Raw genomic sequence first — 24,677 nt, forward strand, 5'->3', positions numbered from 1 at the left:
ATGAATACAAATGAGTTTACCAAGTTATTTTTCTACTCAATAAGTTAGTAACTAATGACAACCTTATTTAGACCAAATATAGTAAATATCTGCCTGCTTTCATCCATTTGTTTGACCAATATATATTTATGACTCACCTACTATACCTAAGGCACTGTGAAGGATACAAAGATAAAGCAACATAGCTTACAGTCTAAGAGAGAACATATGATATGTGACTATAGTAAGTAACTGTAAAGCAGTGTAGGAAGTAGTAAGTGCTATGAGAAAAGTAGAGGTATGGGAGCACAAAAGAAGACACTCTACTTCCAGTTGAGGACAACTAGGTGAGTACTTTAATAAGAGAGACTGCTTTGAACAGGCGAAGGAAGGACATTAAGGCAGAAGGCACAGGAAAAGCAAAGGCACAGAGGTAGAATGCATGAAGTATGAGGAACAGATTCTACTACAATCCATCCTTGATAATTAAGTTCACTATAGTACGCCACATTTAACATTTAGATAAAAGCTAAAACTAAAAAACAAATTACCTTTCAGCTCCTGGTGGCAGCCTTGATCCAGCTATTTGAGTATTTGACTCGCAGTGCATTTGTGGTAGTTTTCCCAAAGTTATATTATGGCTTCCATAAGGAAAAGGTTTTTTTCTTTTATCCAAGATACACTCAAAATCTTAAGGAAGTACAGGAATCAACAGTATGAATTAGGTAAATTCTTTCAGGTAAATGTTTAAGATATATTTAATATATATATATATACACACATATGTATATGTACACATACACATGAAACAATGATGAGCCTCCCTAATTATCCAACTCATTTTATAAGATCTGGTCCAATGGCACCTCTCAATCAATCGATCAAAACCAACCAGCAAGTATTACTAGGCTATATTTAGCATGGGGCTATATTTAGCACTGAGCTAGGCCAAATTACATTGCGTTTTATTTTAATCTCCTTAAGTCTCTTGATCATAGTTGGAGGAAGCTAAACCAACTCATCTGAAAACTAGTAAAGACAAAGTTTCCAGCATTTATCCTGTCTTTCCTAGATAACATAAGGTTAACTCAATAGTTGATATGGGAAAGTTCTCTTTAGACAAATTCCAACTGATAAATGTAGAAGGTATGGTAGATGTAGAATATTGCTATTTTGCCACCCCTGATGAATAATAGATTTAGGCAATGAGTGGCCATTAATGGCTGCTCAAATAAGTAGGTGAAAAGCTGATGGGGGAAGTTTCTAATGGAGTAATTGGCTGATGACACACAAACTCACTGATAAATCTTAATATAATAAAAAGAAGACAACAAGCATTGTGTGCCTCCTGATATGATGCGATAAGTAGTATACACCAGCTATCATGTAGTCTGGCCAGAAAAAAATCCAAAAAAACAAAATCTAACCTAAAATCTAACCAAGCCTCTAGTTGTAACTACTGGTTTACAGGAAATAAAGGAGAAACAACAGCACATTAAATGATACCACAGGGTTGGAATTGGAAAAGTCCAGAATGTGAAAAAATTTTTATTTTGAAATAAACTATAAGAGAAAAGAGAAAAAAAGGTATGACTGAAAAAGACAAATGCAGTATTTGGGTTCCAATTGGAACAAATAAACTAAAATAAAACATATAAAATACAAATGAAACATAAAAGCTATGTGATATTAAGAAATTATTGTTAATGGTTGTAGGGGTGATGATGGTATTGTCGTTATGTTTTTAAAGTCATCCTTATCTTTTATATACACATCCTGAAATGATACATTGTCTGTGATTTGCTTGAAAAGAATCAGGTGGGATTCTGGTGAGTGGGTATTGATAACTGACTGTTGACTCTGGACGGGGGTTCATTACGTTACTCTACTTTTGTAAGTGAAATTTTTCCAATATAAAAACAATCATAAAAGTATTTAAACCAAAAAAAAAAAAAAAGGAACAAAATAAAAATATAAATAAATAAAAAAGTACTTAAACCAAGAAAAAAGAAATGAAAAAAGAAACAATGAATGAAAAGAACAGTAACTACTTTTTATGAATAAGGGAAACTGGGGCACTGAACCATCTTCAGGTTAATTATGAAACATGAAATACATAGTATAATCATTAAGAAAATAAATTCTGGAGTCAGAATGCCTAGGTCAAATCCTGGCTCTGTTGTTTGCCAGGTGTATAACCTTGGGCAAACAATAATGTTTCTGGGCCTCAGTTTCCTCATCTGTAAAACAGAATAATTTACATACCTCATAGGGACATAAGAAATAAGCTTATTATATGGGTGTGTGTGTATATATATATAGCACTTATAGCAGGGTCTAACACATAATAAGCAATATATAAGTGTATCCATCATTGTCATTATATGAAATTGCAGCATTGTTTGACAGATGTACATACAAGCAAAAACCTTACAGACCAATTAAATCATTTTATTCAATGAAATATGCAGTCACTAAAAATGATGTTGTATAAGTGGATCTGTTGGCATAGAAAAATACAACATATAAAGTTACAAACTGCTATTATCTCAATATGTCCCCCAAAATTCACATATTGAAACTTAATTGCCAATGTGATAGTATTAAATGGTAGAACCTTTTATTGATTGAGTCATTAGGGTGGAGCCCTCATTAACGGGATTAGTGACTTTATAAAAGAGGTTGAAGGGAGTGTCCTAAGCCCTTTTTTTGCCCTTTTGTCCCTTCCTCCATGTGAGGACACAGCATTCAAGGTGCCATCTTAGAGGCAGAGACTAGGCACTGACCAGACACCAAACCTGCTGGCACCTTGACCCTGGACTTCCCAGCCTCCAGAACTCTGAGAGATAAATTTATGCTATTTATAAATTACCCAGTCTGAGGTATTCTGTTATAGCAGCAACAACAGACTAAGACACAAACACTACAGAATAAACCTTTTTTGTTTTTTAAAAAGTCATTTTGAAATAGAAAAACAGACCCCAAAATAAACAGCAGCTATATCACGGGTAATTTTTTTCTTTTTGGTTATCTGCCACTTACGGTTTTTCTATACTAAGTATGTATCATGTAATTTTTTTTTTTTTTTAAAGAAGATCGGTAAGGGGATCTTAACCTTTGACTTGGTGTTGTCAGCACCACACTCTCCCAAGTGAGCTAACCAGCCATCCATACATAGGGATCTGAACCCATGGCCTTGGTGTTATCAGCACCACACTCTCCCAAGTGAGCCACAGGCCAGACCTCATGTAATTTTTTTAAGTCGATTTTTTTTATACCTTAAGCATTGCTTCCAACCCATAGTTCTTAATCATACTATATATTGTCTTAATCAAACCATATCCTTATATACAAACATTATCAATTAAATCTTATTTTTAATGATTTATATACATTTTCACATTAAAAAAAAGCCTTTTAACAATGGGAGTTACAAATAAGAATTGGAAATACAATGTGCTTAGGATGTAGTAGTAGTTTAAGTACTAATTACATGTGTGACACTTTGGGACAGGTTATTGTAAGTTACATTTCACTTCTTTTTACTTTTCTGTATTTTCCAAATGTTTTATAATAAATATGTATTATTCCTAGTTTGAAAAAAAGCATTAACAAAACAAACAAAAAGAATGAAATGAGATACTATGAATAGTGCCTGTCACAAAGTTAGTGCTCATAATTTTAAACTGTTTTAAAATCCTCTGTGAGATGGGATAACAGATCACTTTCATATTCATATTTTAGTGCACTCACTTCTGTGAGCATTGCTTTTATAATAAACATAATATCTATCTCTTAAAACAACCCTCTGGTAGAGACTACAAGTTTTTCCCCAACCCATTCTTCCCTTCATCTTCAATAATAACAGAGTCCCTAAATCTTAGCTGGATATGTGGCCACTCCAGAATAAAAACTACATTTCTAAACTTTTTTGCAGCCAAGTGTGGCCATGGGTATAATTAAAAATGATATGCCCAACTTTGGGGAACCGTGCTTGAAGGGCATATCCCTTCCTTTTCGTTCCCTCCTTTTTCTGCTTGGACTGTATGTAGTTAAGAGGCTGAAGTTGGAGCAGCCATCTTGGACCATGAAGTGGACGGATCCTAAATCCGCAATGTTGTGGAGCTGGCATCCCAACCCTGGACTCTCTGTGTGTATAGGAGAAGGAAATAAACTTGTAACTTAAGTTCCTGTTATTTGTGGATTTTGTCACTCATAGCCACATCTAATCCTGACTGATATAAAACCAAACAGAGGAGAGTATGTGTTTTGTAGTACAAGATGAGAGTATTAATGATGATCTGATTTAGCATTCTACTTAGTGCAGAAATTGCATACAAACACCATCATGTGATAATCCAGGCTCTGCTCAAACATTACTTCTTTGCAAAGCAGACCATAATTCTCCTTTTATTGAGTTAAAGTTTCCTTCCTTTAATTTTTATCATTTTTTTCATCCTTGATAAAACTATCTGGTTCTTCTTCCATATAACAATACTTCAAACATTTTAAAACATTTATGCTCCCCATAAGACTTCTATATTTTGGACTAAACATCTTATTTTTCCAAATAAAATTTATTGGGCACTTACTGTGCTCCAAGGGTAATGCTAAATGCTTTACATGCAATATCTCAGTTAATCCTATTATTATCCTCATTTTACAAATGAAGAAATTAATAAGGCTCAGAGGAACTTGCTCAAGGATCAAAATCCATCCAGTTGTAGTCCTATTTCTTTCTAAGACATAATTTCTAGATCCTTCACCACTGTCCTCCTTTGTTTCTGGACCCTATTTGTCTCTCATATATGGCAACAAGCAAAATGAAAAACACAATACAGACAGTCCCCAGCTTACAATGATTCAACTTAATTTTTCAACTTCACAACAGTATGAAAGCAATACACATTGAGTACATCTGGATAAACCCATCGTAAGTTGATGAGCATCTGTACTAAGGTATGTCTGGAGGACTACCGACTTTCTTGTTATTAATAATATAGTTTAAAACAGCATTTTATTTTCAGCAACCATTTACATCGTTAATATATATCAAGCTTATAATTCTTTAAAATATCCCATATGTATGCAGATGTTTTCTAAATCTAAATTTAGAAGGTTTGTTAATTTTCTTAAAACTCTTTTATTTATTCCCACCTCTTGAATTTGGCAATATCTTTTTGAATCTTATTTTGCCATCCAACATAAGCTAGACCTTAGCTTTATAAGCCATCCATAATTCAAACAGAATGCCTTCAACAACTAGACCACCTGAGAATCAAGATTTTTTTTTTGTCTTTTTGTGACCGGCAAGGGGATCGCAACCCTTGGCGTGGTGTCGCCCACACCGCGCTCAGCTAGCACCGGCCATCCCTATATAGGATCTGAACCCGTGGCAGGAGGGCTGCTGCACTCCCAAGCGCCGCACTCACGGGGCCGGCCCCTGAGAATCAAGATTAATCAGGTTACGGTAGAGCATAATACCTCTGGAAATCTTGGACCAGGTTCGTGACCCAACTTCGTTTTTGAGTTGAATTTAAAACAATGAAATTAAGGTAAGAAGTCTTTTACATGACTTTAGCACTCTGAGTGGAAAAGACAGAATTTTTTGCAGATCCAAAAATGTTCAATGACTCTAAATCTGGGCTTTACTCAGAACTGGTGAAAGACTGACCTTAAAAACATTTTTTTTTCTGAAGAACAGCAAAATGCTGATGTGATGGCCATGGGAACTTGAGGATTTACTGTATTGTTCTTTTTACTTTTTGTCTGTTTGGAAATTTTCACAATAACAACTTGAAAAAAATTCAAAATAACTTTTTAAAATTCCAGCTAATGAGATGATTCTATTCAAATTAGTTTGGTCTTCTGAAAGTAGCTAATAACCAACCAATGACTTACCTACTGTGTGGTAATATGGTGTAAGAATCAAGGCTTTTACACAATTGATTCCTCCTAGTACTTCTGCTAACATTTTACAAATCTGTTGTTGTGCTCCATTCATGCTGCCAATATCTTTACAAAAGTAAAAATAGTCCACTTAAGTTAGTTTTTGAATAAAAATCATCCCAATTCTATAAAATGAAAAGTAAAGATTAATATTTCCAATAAGAGCTTCAATGTAAGACTATATATATAATGACACTAAATTCAGTACAAGTTCTTTGCTCTCAACCAAAAGAGGTTTAGTGTCCTAAATATGAAAAATTGTTATAACACAAATTTCACCTACAAAATCTCACCTAAAAAATTAAACAGGTCACTGCACTCTTGTGAACTCTAGTGTCATGTTTAAGTTTAACAATAACAACAAAGTCCTACCTAATAATTTACTTTAGAATTAAATTTCACTATTTGACCAAAAGAAAACTCAAACCTTTATTATACTGTTGTTGACAGAAGCGGTCATGAAACCATGGAATCTGAAACTCAGGGCATTCCAAGCAGACTGCTCTATTTAACTCCATAAGACGAAACTGGACCCTTCTACTTAGAGATGAACATAAAACTGAAATTAAAAATAAAATACTAATGGATTTTGATAGCTTAAACCTGGCAAAGACAACCCATTTATTTCACATTCATTTATCCCCACTATTGGTTGATACTTTTATTCTCATATAAAATCACTTCATTTGCACATACATCCTTTATATGTGTATTTATTTTTTTTCATTGTACATGTTTATGGGGTACAGTTTGTTGTTTCCATACATGCATATATTGTCTAATGATCCAATCAGAATATTTAGCACATCACATAAACATTTATAATTTCTTTGTGGTTATAATATTCAAGATACTCTTTTCTGGCTATCTTGAAATATAGAGTACAATATTATTACCTATTCTAACACTAGAGCACCAGAACTTAATCTTCCTATCTAACTGTAACTTTGTAACTGTGTACCAGTCTACCAACATTTTCTCATCTCCCCCTCCCTCCTCCTGCCTCTGGTAACCACTATTCTATTATCTATTTCTCTTTTCTTTTTCTTTTTTTCTTAATTGACCCATATTAACTATACATATTTAAGGAGCAAAATATGATACTTGGGTACATTCATACTGTATGCAATGATCATATCAGGGTGCTTAGTACCTCCATTACCTCAAACAATTGTCACCTCTTTGTGATGGGAACATTCAACATCATATTGACTAGCTACTCAAAGATACACACTACTGTATTGACTGCAGTCTCCCTATATTGCTACAGAACACTAGATCCTATTCTTCCTGTCTACGATTTTGTATCGACTGACCACCCTCTCCTCACCTCCATTCCCCTTACTAGTCTCTAGTAACCATTATTCTACTCTCTATTTCTATGAAATCAACTCTTTTTGAGTGAGAACATGTGGTGTTTCTCATTCTATGCCTAGCTTATTTCACTTATAATTTTCTCCAAGCTCGTCCATGTTGCTGCGAATGGCAGAATTTCATTCTTTTTTATGGCTAAGTAGTATTCCATTGTGTGTGTGTGTGTGTGTGTGTGTGTGTGTGTGTATACCACATTTTCTTTATGCATATATTTTTAAATTATTATATTCAGTGGCATGATTAGGACCAAACGCTACATTGTTTTCATTAATTATGAATGTTAAAAGTACATTTAAAAAAATGCTACCAAGAATTTTTATTGACCTAATATTCCACATTTGGAAACAATCAATGATTCATGTATAATAATTCATTATCTATAATAATGAGGAATTGGAAACAACCTATAAATTTTATTATATCCATAAAATGACATATTTTGTAGCCAATCAAAAAATATTTAATGGCATGTAAAATTGTTCAAAATATAATTAGATGAAAAAAGACAGCATACGAAAGTGAATATATAAATAATCCAAATTTTGTTTTACAATACAAATAGATATCTAAATATACGTATCAGGGCAGGAGAAAGAAAAGAAATACCCCCAAACATTAAAAGTGGAAGTTTCACTTGGTGATAAGATTATGGGAAATTTTTTTTTTCTATATTATACTTTACGTGTTTTCCAAATTTTCTACGATAATATGAGATACTTCTATAAACAGAAAAAAGCGTTATTAATATTTAAATGCTTCAGTATATGTAGAGTTGAAACTTGGATATACAGTAAAAATAATAATAAATTAAAATGTAGATACATACTTTCAAGCTGAGAATCCAATCTGGCTAAGAATTTGATGTTAAAAATTGCCTTTAGCACATCTTCTGGAAAATATTCAAGTGTGGCCAAAGAGAAACCAAGAAATACTAACATGAGAGGATCCAACATATCTAAAAGAGAATTAAGATTTTAAAAAATATTATAATGAACAGCTGCCTCACATATACATAAACATATAATCAGATAAAGCCAGGTTTTTAAAAAAATGATACTAAGAAAGCCTTGACAAAACTAATATATATTGTCACAAGTCAGGATAGTGTGGGAGAGGGGGAATAGAAAAGGGGGACAGGAGGATATAGTGGTAAAATTCTGTTTCTTGATTTGGGTACTAATTCACTGGATGATTCAATTTGTATAAATTCACACTATTATAGTAAGTTTATATGAATGTTTCTGTTATTATTATACTTTAATAAAAAGTTTTAAAAACTGCCTTGAAAAGAGAAAAAGTTCAAAACAAAAACAGGGGAGTATGTAAAAAAGGAGACCAGCAAAACTGATTTGTTAAAACTTATCTTTATCTAAAACAAAGAAAATTATTACTCCATTATTTAAAATTTTACTTATGGAAGTCTCTAAGAATTTTCCAAACATTCTCTCATTGTCTTAAAAAAGAAAAAAAATCAAAGCTGTACTTCTCAATCTTTCTTCTCCTATACCCTTTAGTTAAAAAAAAAAAAGAAAGAAAAAGAAAAAATTCTAATTTCTAAGTCTCTATTTGGAGAATATAGGAAGACATGTACCTGTACTTCCCTCTCGTTGTTGACACATGACTGAACAACCAAGAGAACACAATAAGTCTCAATTTCAAGTCTCTTCTTTCTATATTCAGTTGTGTTACTAAAAAGGGGTATAATTAGATGTCACACATGCATACATCCATATAAGTTTATACATACCACAGCCACATTTTACTTGTCTATTAGCAAACGCAGTAGTATCAGACATGGTTAAACACTATCTGGCCTATAGATCCCACAAAAATGTAGCAAAGTCCATCAGCATGATAGTGATATAATTAAGGTATTTATACCGGTTTCACACCAGCTTAACCAGAGGTCTATAAGTCTATACAAATAGACCCTAATGTAGAGCCTAACATCTTATACCGGATGTGGAAGCTCTCAGTAAGCATCTGTTGCTTGGTAGATGACTGACTAGGTAAATCTTACTCTCCAGGCACGGCAAAAAGCTTCAAGGAAACTAGTATCTGCCTGTCTCTTCCACTGCACCTCCAACCAACTCAATCTCCCTTACTCCACTCCTGCCACACTGAATCTGCTGTTCCTGGAAGAAATCGAGCATGCTGTCACTTCAGGGCCTTTTACACTCGCCTTTCTTTTATCCTGTGACTCTCTTCTCCATCTATCAACTGGCTCACTCCCTCACTTCCTTTAGTCCATGGCTAAATGACATCTCCTTAGAGAGGCAGTCCTTGAATCCTGTATATAAAATAGCACTCCACCCCACCCCACTATGCTCCACTCTATACACTTACCCAGGTCTAATGTTCTTGAGAGTATTTATCACCACCTGACCTTCTAGATCTGTCTATTGTTTATGCCAATCTCCCTCTGCCAGGAAGTAAACTCATTGACTGTAGGGTATCTGTTTTTTACTCTCTCCTGTATCTCCAGCGCCAAGAAGAATACCTGACAATAAGCACATGGTGAATGTTGACTGAAAAGGCAGTAACTACTGAGCCAGATATTTCACTTCTAAAACTTCCACATCATTCTGACAAGTGGTATGGGTTTGAGAAGAAATGTCCCATAAAGCCCTGTACCTTGAAAGTCAAACTGCCCCCCCACATAATTCAAGACCCAAAATAAAGAACAAAAAAGAAAAAGGAAACATAATTTTCTGTCTCTGCTATCTTCACATACTGCTTCTGCTAAGGCAAACAGTAGAAAGGACTATTTCTATTCCACTTTTTTTCCAGTACCGAAACAAAATACAAAGACTTTTTTACGAGACACAAAATAATCCACACCAGAGCAACAAACCTTCAAACAATTCATAAACATCTATTAAGGCCTTTAAAAAAACATTTGTTTACTTTTAAAAAACAAACAACTAAAACTGACAAAAACAATCAGATATTACATGCCTCAAGATGTGATATAAATGTAAGGTACACAGCACCACATACAAGTTATTTTTGCTGAAAATGTTTAATCTGAACATAATCAGTTATCTATACCTAACTTCTAGTTTATGAGAAATACAGGGGATGGAGGAGCAAGTTAATAGAAACCAATGAGGGGCCGGCCTGTGGCTCACTCCGGAGAGTGTGGTGCTGATAACACCAAGGCCACAGGTTCGGATCCCATATAGGGATGGCCGGTTAGCTCACTGGGTGAGCGTGGTGCTGACAACACCAAGTCAAGGGTTAAGATCCCCTTACCGGTCGTCTTTAAAAAAAAAAAAAAAAAAATAGAAACCAATGAGACAAATCTAGAGACAGTCTCTTTTTAAAAAACTAATAAGTGGCCAATCTCTTCCATAAAAAATAAATATCAAGAAAAAAAAAAGATGATGGAAAATGACATAACCACTCAGTGGTGGTTGTTTTAAAAAGAGTTATAAAAGACAAATTTGTTGACAACTGGGAAAATTTGATTATGAACTAGGTAATAGATGATACTTGCTCATTTTCTCAGGTATAGTATCAGAACTGTGGTTGTATAGGAGAATGACCTTATAACCTGAAGTATTCAAAGGTTCATCATACACACAGGCACTCATGAGCACACACAGAGCAAATGTGGCAAATGATAATCATTATTCAAGCTAGACTGTGGGTATACAGTATACAGATGTTTGTTATGGTGTCCTTTCAATTTTTCCTTATATTTGAAAACCTTTATAACAAAAAGTTAGGGAAAAAAGAGAGAGAAAAAAATATTCTAGACTATAACAAACTAAAAATTAATAACCAAACACAACTAAAAAAATAACAGCCAAACACAAGTAAACCTGGGTCCAAAATAAATACTCTAAAAAGGTATTTTGGGAAATATTAGGGAGATTTAAATATGGGCAATGTATTAGATATCATGAGATTATTATTAAGTTTCTTAGATGTGCTAACAGCATGTGGTGATACAGGAGAATGTCATTATTCTTAGAAGGTATATGCTAAAGTAATTAGGGGTAAAGAGTCACAATGCTTACAATTTACCTTGAAATAGTTCAGAAAAAAATAAGAGCAAGAGAGACAAACATATAAAACAAATAAGATAAAATGTTAACATTACTGAATCTACCCAATGAGTATATAGGTGTCCCCTGTTCGATTCCTTGAATTTCTAAGTTTGACATTTTTTCATAATAAAAAGTTTCAAAAATGGATACAAAACTTTTTTTTTTAATGTACAAAATTCATGGCTATTATGGATACCCTTTAAATGTGGGACATCACTAAGCTCAGCAGGTATTCTCTGACCTCCTCATTCAATGTATTACCAAGCAACATACCTACCTAAGTAAGAGTTAAGGTGTTGCATGCAAGTTCCAAAAAATTCATCCCTTTGAGGTGGATCATAGTTCAAGATGCTAAATGGAAGGATAATAGCAGGGATTGCAAAAGGATGGATCTGTATAAACAGAACAAAAACTGTATAGTTTAAACTTCAGTAAACGAAACATAGTTTCAACCTCATTATTATTTTAGGTGATGCCTTTTTCTAACATGCCTATAGTTAAATGATAATTGTATCACTCTACTTATTAATTTTTCTGTCCTGCTATAATTTATTTAACCCCACCACTAATTATTAGTGACTTTTGAAGTGTTAATGCAGAAGAAATAAATTGGATAATCTACAAATTAATTTTGTTAGGTGTAAAATCCTGTTACAGTATCAGTGCATTTTATAGAATCATCATATAATGTAATTAAAGAAGTTTCTTAATTTATAATCATCAGCATTTTTCTTTCATTCTTTTTTCCCCCCATTATTCGCTCACTCATCCAATACTTAATAATTGACAGCACTATACTAGGCAAATAAGACAGACTTTTATTTTCATTTGTGAGAAATTACTATCTTCTAAATAAAGGCCTTATCCTGACATATATACACCAGTAATGTTGTGAGCTTCTTCTCACATAATCCATAAAGCAGCATTTTACAAGTTTCAGAAATAAACCTGTAAAAAGATGCACTGACAATTTAAAAATACTGATGTCAGTGGATACCTTATAATTTTCTCCATTTTCATGCTTATCTCCCACTTTTGAATGTAATTGTTTTTAAGCAGTAAAAGTAATACCAAAGGATAATAGAAAATAAGAAAAAGGAAAAACAAAAATCATCTATACTATCCTAATATAACGAGTATCATTTTAAGTATTTCCTTCAAGTCAAAGAATTCTAACTACTGATCTTAACAATATTGTAATGAACCAAAGGATGACTGCTGATCTCCCCAGGTCTGCAATGCTAGAAAAAGAAAGCAGCTGTAAGGGGAGGAATAACAAATTGCTGAACCAGAGAAAACCAGCATCTAATTATTAAACTTCAAATTCCAATCCAAGTTCTCAAAGTACTTATGATAAAAAATTATACTTCTATAAGTTGACAGCTATATAAAACTAATGTTTTAAATTTTAAATTTCACCTTTTCAATCTGCTGAACAACCACTGAGGCTATTCTATCAAGTAGCAAAGTACTGAGGTAGTTAGTTCTAGAAATGAAAGATGCAATTTCCGCAACATTTATGTAATTAATTTCATCCATCAAACGCTGTAAAGCATAAATTGTCTCTTCAAGAAGTGACTCCGGAATCCAGTCTCCTTTTAAATATTTAAGTTCCTTCCATAACAGACCCAAATTGTTGCTTTGCTGTAGTCTCTGATGACCATAGCAATCTAATTTTTGAAGTAGTTTCAGTTGTTTCCCAGTGATACTATCTAAACACATGTGATCATACTGAATCCATCTTAAAACAGATGTAGCAAAACTATTCAGGTGCTTTAGGTTACACTGTGGTAAAACTGCTTCAGTTCGGGATATCACCACTTCGTCCAGGTGAGGAGAAGGAAGCATGGAAATAGCATAGACCAGGATGGAAATCTCACTTGGTATGACACTAATTTTCAAATAACTATGAAGGAAGGGGAAGAAATGAAAAGAACAAAATTAATACATCAGCAACAAAAAATAAAATATATATGTATTAAAATGAGAATATTATTATTATTATTAATAGGTGAGGTAGGCTTAAAATACAAGTTAAGAAGCATTAAATAAATTCAAATATGACAGCTTCTAAGAGAAGCTTAAGATGTTCTGAAGCAGGGCCGAGCCCGTGGCGCACTTGGTAGAGTGCTGCGCTGGGAGCGCGGCGACTCTCCCGCCGCGGGTTCGGATCCCATATAGGAATGACCAGTGCGCTCACTGGCTGAGTGCTGGTCACGAAAAAGACAAAAAAAAAAAAAAAAAGATGTTCTGAAGCACACTCCAAATTGTTTTATGAAAAAATAAAATCACAGTACCTGGCAAACAAAAGGTCAATGTCCCAACAATGTTTCTAGTACTGTTGCTGGAGAATTTGGGTTCAATTTCTGATATGACCTGTCAGGAGCTAGTATGACCTAATACAGGCCCTGGCATACAGTGATCACTCAGTAATATAGGTTCCCTTCTCATTTCTGATATATAAAAAATCCAACATTAAAAAAACCCCCAAAAACAACAAAAAAAAGGACATATAATTGACCCCATTCTCTACTCCAAATTCTCACAGCAAGGTAAGTGTCCCACTACCAGGACAGCAATTGTTAAAAAAAACAAAAGACTGAGAACTTTTAAAGAATTTTAGGTTTAGAAGTAGTGGAAAGAATAATCCAATCTAAATTAAAACAAAATTGCATTACTTTTAAAATGTTAAATTTACTCAACACTAGCAAAATAATCATAATACCCAATGCTAGCAAAGGTACATTAATACAGGCATTCTCATCCACTATTAGAAAACTTTAAAAGTTGGTGTAACCAATTTTTGAAAGTAATTTAGCAGTATGGCTTAAGAACTTTGAAAGTACTTATATCATTTGACATTGTCAATTCCTATCTAGGAAACAAACCTAAGAAAATAATCTAAAATCCAGGCAGATTTGTGCTATTCATTGTATTTTTTAATATGGCTAAAATGTGGCTGGAAGGTTGGCTCAGTTGGCTAAGCATAGTGTTATAACACCAAGGTCATTGGTTCAGATCCCCATACCAGCTGGCTGCCAAAAAAAAGGCTAATTTGAAAACAATCTAAATACTTGATGGGGAACTGTTAAGCGAATTATGATAGTCATATGAGTATTATCCAGCCATTATAAAAGATTTATAGTGCTGGCCAGTTAGCTCACTTGGCAGAGCATGGTGCTGATAACACCAAAGTCAAGGGTGTGGATCTCCTTACCTGTCAGCCAACAACAACAAAAAAAGATTTACAAAAAATTCTTAATGATGTGGGGAAATGTTTACAAGATAAATTTTAAACTAAATATAGAAAGAGTAAGGAAACAATAAGCATGTATATAATCATCCTAAAAGTAAGAAGAAAGTTATTTTTTCAAGAAAAGGGTAAACTTTCTTATAACATACCTAATGTGCTAAATCTCATCTAATAAAATGTTATTTTTTTTAACTTTAACATTTATTTGTACATATTCGTGGGGCACAGTATTTTGTTTCAAAACTGCATAATGATTCACTTAGGGTAGATAGAAAATATCATTTCTTATTCCTCAGTCCAAATCCTTCTTAATCATAATGGCATATTATATTATAATAAAAGTCATCTTCAACTATATGCCACTTTTGATTATGGACTAGAGCCCCATGCTTGGTCTTTCAGAAATCACAATAAGAAATCAAACCAGTAGTGAAAAATGAAAGAGAAAAAGATTAATCTGGTTTGAACATCATTCCAGTCATTATTCTGATCTTTAAAATTAAAAATTGTAATGGAAAACCCCATGTTAGCCTAATGAAAGTCAATGGAAAACTTAATAACTTCTTAGTTGGAATATGAATGCTATATCCATAGAAAAGAAGGTAATTTTAATTTCTTTAAATTTCTATCTCAAATACTTTTTACTTACATCACTATTATAAATCTTACTCTTAAAATTACAAATTTAAAACTTTAATATGCCCTAAAACAGGCAAGTTTTACTGAAGAGCCCTCAATACAAGGACTCCCAAATGGAGTTTTGCCTTCTTCAGCAACCCAACCTTTTGATGGTGATTCTATTCCTGCAGGAGAAGAAAATGGCTTGACTATTCATTAGTTTACTGCCATCCTTCCCTTAGGGAACTTAATCACACTACTGGCCTCATTTCCACTTCAAAATATACCAAATGGGCACTGACACACTGGGCATGGAGGGAGGTAAGAATCTTACCATTTTTAATAATAAGCTACCCAATTTTGCCTCCAAAACTTCCATCAATTCTGTACAAAATTAAACAAAACAAATATTGCAGCTAGATTACAAAATGAAACACTAAGCAAACACCTGTATTTTAATCTTACCTAAGCAATAATTCTTTGAGTTTCACAAAAAGCTCTTTACTCTGAAAATGCAGAAAGGTTAATGCTTGAGTTATCTTCAGTAACTCTATTGGTTTATAGTTATCCAAATGTTTATGCAGAACAGAAGCAATTCTAAAAAGAATGATAGAACAAATATTATAACCAGTTCATTCATTTATTTATTAAACATTTACTGTGGAACTTTCATGCCAGATAATTTGTGCTGGAGAAATAGCAATGAATGAGACAAAGTTTTCTGTTCTTGAAAAACTGTCTCAAGATGATGATAGAAAGTAAACAATTAGGGCTGGTCAGTTAGCTTAGTAGCATTATGTTATAACACCAAGGTTAAGGTTAAGGGTTTGGATCTGCCTACAAGCCAGCCACAAGAAAAAGAGTTACTAACAATTAGCAAAACTTTTAACTCTTCCTTAAACCCACTATCTCTCAAATGGAGATGCTTAAAAGTAATGGGAAACACTTAGAGGCAGTAAGTTGGAAGAAACATGGCAGAAGGAATATTAAAATAAAGAAACATACAATATGAAAAATTAAGCACATGTAATTTGAACTATTATTTTTTCTTCTTAAATATTAAGTTACGACAGCAATGAAAATGTGTAAGAAAAAAAATCAAGTTACCAAAAAAGCCAATATACGGCAGTATGATTTCAAGGTAACACTATGGTGTGAGACAATTCAAGTTCATATAGATATTAACTGTCGTGCAGAAACTGCCCTTCAGAAACTGTCCTGATGAAAACCAGGGTCCTTGCTCTATGCTCTCCACTTGCCTAGATTACGATGCTCTGCTTGAGCAGCAAATGAAATAAAAGATGCTATAAACAACTTTGTCATCTCTATTGTGAAAAACAAACTAGGACATAAACAATGCCTTTAAGTGTTAATTCCCTGTTTCTTCAAAATAACAGCTAGATTATACAAAAAAAATTTTTTTTTCCTCAGAAAAAATAGTTATTTATGAATGATAACTAAACTTAACACCATGAATTTCAGGAAAGTCTACCTTTTAATCAGATGTGAATTTCTACTTTCCATCTCTTCCATTGCTATCACCACTGCCAGGGCTTGCTGGCTGCTCAGCTCATCTGACATCAGTAATATAGTTGATTTAAGCCTAGAAGCAAATAAAAATATTTTTGTGTTAAAAATTGAAAATCAGCTTGAAAAAAAATTTTAAATAACAGTTCTTGGGTAACAAATAGAAAAAAATATATAAACAAAAACTGCATTTTGGGCTGGCCAGTTAGCTCAGTTGGTTAGAGCATGGTGCTGATAACACCAAGGTCCAAGGTTTGATCTCTGTACTGGCCAGCTGTCCAAAAAAAAAAAGAAAAAAAAATTGCATTCGATAAATAATTCTAATTTTCTCCCCACACACTCAGAGATAATATACTATCAAAAAAAGAAAAATATAGTTTGCTTCAAAGCAATCAATGTCTCAGTAAAATCCAATCTTAAACTGTTTCTTAAAATAATACAGATAAAAGATCTTTTAATAATTTTCAAATAAGGTTATAATGATTATAGAATACTATGATTCAGCTAAATTATTCAGTACTAAAGAGCTAAGAAACTAACAATTGATATTCTAATACCCCAATGTCTTAAAATTGAATTAAGATCTAACCAGGAAGTCAACATACCTGCATATTAACAGAAATTTTATACACCAAGCACTTGCTAAAACACTATAAACTGAAAATTAACAAAGATGGTCCATTTTGAAACTATTCAAAGTGGTGCAATAATGAAAGTATCAAGATGTGTTTCTTTTAGAATAATTTAGAAGGCAAGCCCAAAACATGAAATCTGAGGATAGCAGGATCAACTCATTTTCTATTCACACTGGATAGCTCCACACCAGCCTTTTCACCAACCTTACCAAATATTTTGAACCCAGCTTTTCCTAACCACTTCAATCTATATTTTTCTCTCACTTCTGTCTGCCCACACCACTTACTATCTATATCACTAATTCTAGTGCTTAGTCATAAAGTGCATTGTAATATTATAGCATTTACATATTTCAATTATACATTTCTGTCCTCCCAATTAGAATATAATTTCCTTGAAGGGAGGGATTCAGTTAAATTCAACTTTGTACTGCTTTAGCATGTGAGATTTTAATAGTACTTGCCGACAAAGAAAAAAGATTCCAATAAAAAATTTTTTAAATAATGATGTTGCTTCCATTTTGATACAATCTAAGATGCAGCTTTAAATTTTTTCATGTGTATAATTCAAAGGACTCTTAAAAATAAAACATTCACCATAAAGTTCTCCCTAGCAGAGTAATGTAGCAGATTCCTTTATTATACAACTCCTGGGACCCTGCTTAACTGAATCTACTAATCATACTTATGTTAGGACTACCATAATTCTAAATATTCCATTCACTTATGATGGGAGAGAAAATCTTAAACCTGTGTGTAAATTTAGTCACATGGCCTAGAGGGGAGAATAAAAGTATTTAAATGGTATTCTCCCTTATCTTTTTCTGTGTTGGCCTAGCATCAGGAATTTATTGGTCACCTTTTAGAATAGCAGTTAGTCTTATAAGTTTGATGTAAATTAGAATAATCAGAAAAAGAATCAAGGAGCAGAGCATAAGAGATTATCTTCCCTTCTACAGTCTAATGGGGTGATTTTTGTACCTTCAAGAGCTGCAAGAAGACCTTAGCTTAAAGGGTCTATACATTTCCAACAAGAAAAGTAAGGCATTTTAAACTGAACTTACTGTTTCTTTTCTTCAGGTCCTGCCAGGGGTCCCAAAGCTACAAACAATTTTACAAAGCTAGCAGGGTGATCAATCAGAGGAATCATTTCAGTTAGTCTCTTTTTAGCCACTGTCATAAATTCAAAACTATAAAACTGTAGTAACTGGTACAGACCAAAAATTTTACTGATGGAATCCAAATCAAGGTGGCTCACATTGCTTAAAAACACTTTATTACACTTTTCTAATAGTGGGTAATAAGTATATTTAATATTTTGAAGAAATTGTACTATTCTTCTTGCGGTGTTGACCTCAGAAGAATCTATGGTGTCAAAAAGAAGTTCTGTTTTGTTCACTAATTGTTCTTGAAAATGTTGTGATATTAAAGAAGATATGTTGACCATCAAGACAGACAAGGACCTGAAAAAGGAAAAAGATGCAAAGATTTTTACATCATTTAGGAATAATGACCAACTCTAAAACTAAATGATTAGATATCGAAAGGAATTGGTAAAAATATAATACGTTTTATACCGTAAAATTTTTCTTTTAAATATGAGTGGGACTTGAATTCAGAGCTCCTAGTAATTGAACACTTTTAGACAAAAAGACTGAAAGAATATTTTTCACTGAGTGTTTTGTAGATAAAATTACTTTGGTGGAAAATATCTTAGTGAAATTACTCAGAAATCACTTTGGACCCATAGCTAATGAATGTAACATTAAAAGTCTCATTTTGTATTTTTGGAAGTAGACTTTCTTGGCAAAATATTTCTCACTAGTGAATGATTTCATATTTTTAGTATTTCCTGACAGGTTGATATTAATATACAACAATGAGACAGTACTAAACATAAGGTGGCATTTAATATTTCTTCATTTCTCTACGTCTTTGCCAACACACTTGTTACTTACTATTACTTTCTTATTTTCAAACACATAAGAACAAACAGTAAAAGAAAAAGTCAATAACTATTCATTTATAATTTCCTGATTCTTTGGAATCAGAAAACTTAGGTTCAAATCTTGGCTCCCCCATTTACTGGCTGAGAGACCTTGGGCATTTAATTTACTTAACCTCACAAAGAGTTTCTTAAGCATAAAATGAAGATATAAATACTTACCTTAGAAGGATGTTTGGCAATTAAGTGAAACAGATATTTATATTCAATTATTTGCCCTTCTTTCAGCTCTAGATCATTGCTTACTTTTTCATTTCAGATTCTCATCCCAGCATGCAAAGCTACCACTTATCTGCCCTAAATATCCTCCCAGTCTTTAAAAAGCTCTCACTCTCAACTTATACTGACTCTACTCATCCACTAGTAATAAAGATTTTATTCTTCTACTGACATTATCAGCAATGTTGTATTTTAAACAGTTTTCTTAGGTTCTCCTTCAATTTCAGCATTTCATGACATCAGAGATGACCCAACCACAGCAGATACCATAAAAATGCTATCTGTAGGATAACAAAAAGCCAGGCTCAAAATATACCTTTTACCAGCCTAACAAGATAGTTAAATTCCCACTATTAATGAAGTTATTAGCACTGTCACAGAATACGAAGTCAATATACAAAAGTCCACTGTGTCTCTATATATTAGCGAAAAACAATTGGAAAATGTATTTCTTTTTAAAAAATAAACACCATCTCCAATAGCACCTCAAAACAAAATATTTAGGAATAAATTAAACGACAGATATGTAAGATCTCTACACTGAAAACTCTCTTTCCTAAATAAATGGGGTTTACCATGTCCACACATTGGAAGACTTGATTATAAAATGACAACTGTTCCCAAACTAATCTACAGATGTAATTCAATCATCATCAAAATAAAAACAGGTGTTTTTGTGTAAACTGACGGCTGATTCCAAAATTTATAAGGTATTGCAAAGGACTGACAATAACCTAAATGATATTGAAAAAGACGAGCCAATTTAGATAACTTATACTACCCAATTTCTAGACTTACTAACAAAATAGAGAGTCCATAAAGAGATATAAATGTTACAGTTATATGGTTTTAGACTTGGGCACCAAAGCAATTCAACAGGAAAAGTAAAGTCTTTTTAATAAATGGTGTTGGAACAACTAGGTATCCACACAAAAATTATTTTGAAATAGATGACAGACTTAAACACAAAAGCTAAACTATAAAGCTTCTAGAAGAAAACATAGGAAAATATCTTTGTGATTTCTGAGCAGGCAAAAATTTCTTAGAGGACACAGAAAGCACTACCCATAAAAGAAATTTAAAAGTTCTGCTTAGCAAATGAGATACCATTAAGAAAACGAATTAGAAAGCCAGATTGGTGAAAATGTTCACAACATATGTATCAGACAAAGATTTTGTATCCAAAATATATAGAGAACTCCTTCAACTCAGTAATAAGACAACCTAATCCTTAAAAGTAGACAAAAGACTTAAACAAATGTTTCACAAAAGAAGATATATAAGTGGTCATAAGCATATGAAAAGGTGTTCAACATCATTGGTTAAGAGGAAATTACAAATTAAAACCACAATGAAATACCACTATACTCCCACTAGAATGGCTAAGACTGATAACATTAAATGTTGGCCAAGATATGGATGGAACAACTGGAACTCTCACACACCACTAGTGGGAATGCAAAACAGTATGACTACATGAAAAATTATGGGGCAGTCTCTTAAAATCATACATCTATCCTATGACCCAGAGTTCCATACCTAGCTATCTACCCAAGAGAAATAAATATATATATCTACAAAAAGACTTGTATTAGGATATTCATTGCAGTTTATTTATAATAACCAAAAATGAGATATAGCCCACGTGTCCATCTACAGATGAAGAAAAACTGTGGTATAGTTATACAATGGAATACTACTCAGTAATAAAAAGAAATGAACTACTAATACAATGCAACAACACGGATAAATCTCAAAATATTATGCTGAGTGCAAGAAGCCAGACACAATAGTGCAAAAGTATTTCCAGAATGAAAGAATAAGGCATAATTGCATGTAAAATTTGTGAATTCATATTTAATTTAAATACTTCTTGAGTTTACTTCAATATGTAATAATAATAGTAACAGCACCTATCAATTACTGAGAAACTTCTGTGTTCTAGACATTTATTGGAAGACAATTCTCCACAGGTGTTTTGAGTTTCTACATGAGTTGCAAGCATAGGCACCAACTGCCTGTGTTCAGAACTATCTTTTCAAGAATGGTTGTATAGCAAACAGCTTAGGAGGATAGGGATGGTGTCTCCCTCTGAAGCAAAAACTAGACATACTTAGTACCTGTTATAAAAGATTCAGGTTCCCTAAGCTCAAGGTTCCTCTCCTGGGACACAGCCCACAGTGGGACTTGGAGCTCAGGAAACCAGCACAAGAAAATGCTGGTACTCTGGCTATAGATATGGCTGTGAGAAACAAAGACTTTCGTCTCTGACCTAGGAGTCTCATGTCTTCTTCTAGTACCTATAAAAAGCGTCAGGCAAACTTGTTAACTTGCAAGTAAGGTAAAATCTCAGACCCTTCATAGATCTCAACAAATACTGTGGAACACCTTATATACCTTATCTCTAACCCCCACAGCAACACTGCAAAGTAGATATTACTATTTCTGTTTTATAAATGAAGATAGTAAGCTTCTAAGAAGTTGAGTAAATTAGCCACAAGTCACATAGCTGTAAGTGGCAAATCGAACTGTGTCTACAGTTAACGCCCAGGATCTTTCCAGCACAACATAAGGTCCCTAAATAAATTTACCTTAAGTCCTGTATAGTTCCCAAGTTCCTATTTACAATATCAGCTATCTTTCCCATTAATGGACTAAAATGCAAATGCTGATCCTCTAGGCAAGAGGAAAATTCTGACAGCACGTTAATGTCAAACGTATTAAAGGAAATATATAAAAGAGATAATCAGTATTTGCTTTTACTTAACACACATTACACACAGTTATAAAATAAAAAGCAATCAAAATATGAACATATTCTAACATAAAGTGAAAATTTTTCTAAAATGTTGATCATTATTATAAAAGTAACAAATGGTAATAGTTTCAAAGTCAGATACTATGGAAAGATTTAAAACAGGAAGAATCACTAAAACAAAAAAATTTCCCCCCCTCTGGCAGCTGGCTAGTACAGGGACCTGAACCCTTGACCTGGGTGTTATCAGCACCATGCTCTAACCAAGTGAGCTAACTGGACAGCCCTCACTCCAAATTATTTGAATTATTTACTTATTAATTTTTTTGAGGTGACAGAACAATTTTGACTCAAGGTTGCATATTAACAAATAAAACCACCACTACTACAACAGTCTGTGAAAAACTTCCGAATTTTTCTATAGGAAAAATAACCCAATTTCTTCAACAAGTAAATGGCAAGACAAAAAAGAAGGAAGGAGAATTGTTACAGGTTTTAAAAGACTTTGAATTCACTAAGAGACAAGCTTACAAAAGTTCATAGCAGCACAATATGTGACAGCAAAAAAGTAGACAATTCAAATGTCCATAAATAAAAGGAAAAAAAAGGAAGAAACAAAACAAAATAAAGTACAACTGATAATTGCACATATCCATACAACAGAATACAACACAGCAATACAAAAGAAGAAACCACTGAATCATACGACGTCATGGGTGAATCCTTAAAACATATTGAGCGAACTAAATTAGATATAAGATTACATACTACAGGATTCCATTTCCATAAAAACAAAACTAATTTATGGTGTTAGAAGTCAAAATCCTCGAGGTGGGGGGACTGAGACTGGAGGAGAATATGAAGGAAACTTCTAGGTAACTAGTGATGCTGTTTCTTGATCTTGGTGCTGGTACAGTAAAGTGATCAGTATGTGAACATTCATTATGCTGTACACTTACGGTTGGTGTAATTTTATACACTATTCTTCAATAAAATGTTTACTTTAAAAAGAGAAAGGAAAAACTTCAGAGATACAGTAAGTGTAAACCTTGTTTGGATGCTGATTTAAACAGAATTTTTAGGGCTGGCCAGATAGCTCATTTGGTTAGAGCATAGTACTGATAACATCAAGGTCTAGGGTTCGGTCACTATACTGGCCAGCCACCAAAAAACACATACATAAAATAAATAAAATAAAATGAACAGATCTTTTAAAAGACCTTTACAGGACAATCAAGGAAATCTAAACACAGACCAGGTATTAGGTGATATTAAGGAATTATTATTCATTTTTATAAGTAATGGTATTATGGCTATATATATTTGTAAAAGAGTCCTTATCTCTCAGAGATACAAACTGACGTATTCATAGATAAAATAATATCACTATTTAAAATATACGAAGGGCAGGAGGAAGTGAAAGGTGAAAATTGTTGAAGCTGGATGATGGGTATCTTGGAGTTCATTATACTAGTCTCTCTGCTTTTGTAAATCTTTAAAATCTTCCATAATAAAAAGATTTTTTAAAAATTTTGGATTTCAAATACATGCTAATTATCCATGCATATAGTACTAATCCATAATAATCTATCCCATTTGAATCATTATCAATTATATGGCATAAATTCATAAGACGTTTTAGCAAGATCATTGATTAAAAGCTATTATAGTAACAAAAATTTAATCTCATAGGCCACAAAGACAAAAAAATAAAAAAATTAGTGTTTATTTTATGATCCCATTAAGAATTCTGTATATGGGATATAAGGTTTTTAAATTTTTTATAACAGAATTATAAAAAAAATAAAAGTACTAGTACAAGTAAAAAAGAAAACACATAAAACAAAGTGATTATCTTCTGAGTTATTGTAAAATAAAGAAAAATTAAAAAGAAATATCTGACTCACTGGGAAGTACAATTGTACATTCGTAATTTAACTGTTTAACTAATAGTAAAACAAACAAAAAAAAGCATCTACTTTACAACTGATTTGTTCAAGCTGCAAAATACACATAACACTTAATGTTGCTTTGAAGAGAAATAAAATGTTTTGACCTATTATAAACAATGACCAATTTTAACCCCAAAGATTTGGTAAGTAAACAGTTTTATTGTTGGAGAAAGGAATAAAATTACAGCAGTCCCCTCCTTATCTAAGGTTTTGCTTTCTGCAGTTTCAGTACCCTGCAGTCAACCATGGTCCAAAATATTAAAAGGAAAGCTCCAGAAATAAACAATTCATAAGTTTTAAATCGTGCACCATTATGAGTAGTGTGATGAAATCTCACGCCATCCTACCCTGGATGG

At 33.0% G+C, this 24,677-nt stretch overlaps 1 protein-coding gene across 1 annotated transcript in view; it reads right to left on the reverse strand.

Moving 5' to 3' along the window:
- Positions 1-24,677, reverse strand: part of FASTKD1 (FAST kinase domains 1) — a 55,114-nt gene that overhangs the window by 3,480 nt on the left and 26,957 nt on the right. The window contains exons 9-18 of the mRNA XM_063085747.1: positions 22,206-22,331; positions 18,455-18,853; positions 16,721-16,831; positions 15,694-15,825; positions 12,777-13,263; positions 11,635-11,749; positions 8,129-8,257; positions 6,356-6,487; positions 5,881-5,994; positions 531-669 (exon numbers count right to left, since the gene is read on the reverse strand). Of these exons, the coding sequence (XP_062941817.1) occupies positions 531-669; positions 5,881-5,994; positions 6,356-6,487; positions 8,129-8,257; positions 11,635-11,749; positions 12,777-13,263; positions 15,694-15,825; positions 16,721-16,831; positions 18,455-18,853; positions 22,206-22,331 (1,884 nt within the window). The remainder of the gene's footprint in view (positions 1-530; positions 670-5,880; positions 5,995-6,355; positions 6,488-8,128; positions 8,258-11,634; positions 11,750-12,776; positions 13,264-15,693; positions 15,826-16,720; positions 16,832-18,454; positions 18,854-22,205; positions 22,332-24,677) is intronic.

This window comes from Cynocephalus volans, chromosome 1 (genome assembly GCF_027409185.1).
Source record: "Cynocephalus volans isolate mCynVol1 chromosome 1, mCynVol1.pri, whole genome shotgun sequence".
Lineage (NCBI taxonomy): Eukaryota > Metazoa > Chordata > Mammalia > Dermoptera > Cynocephalidae > Cynocephalus > Cynocephalus volans.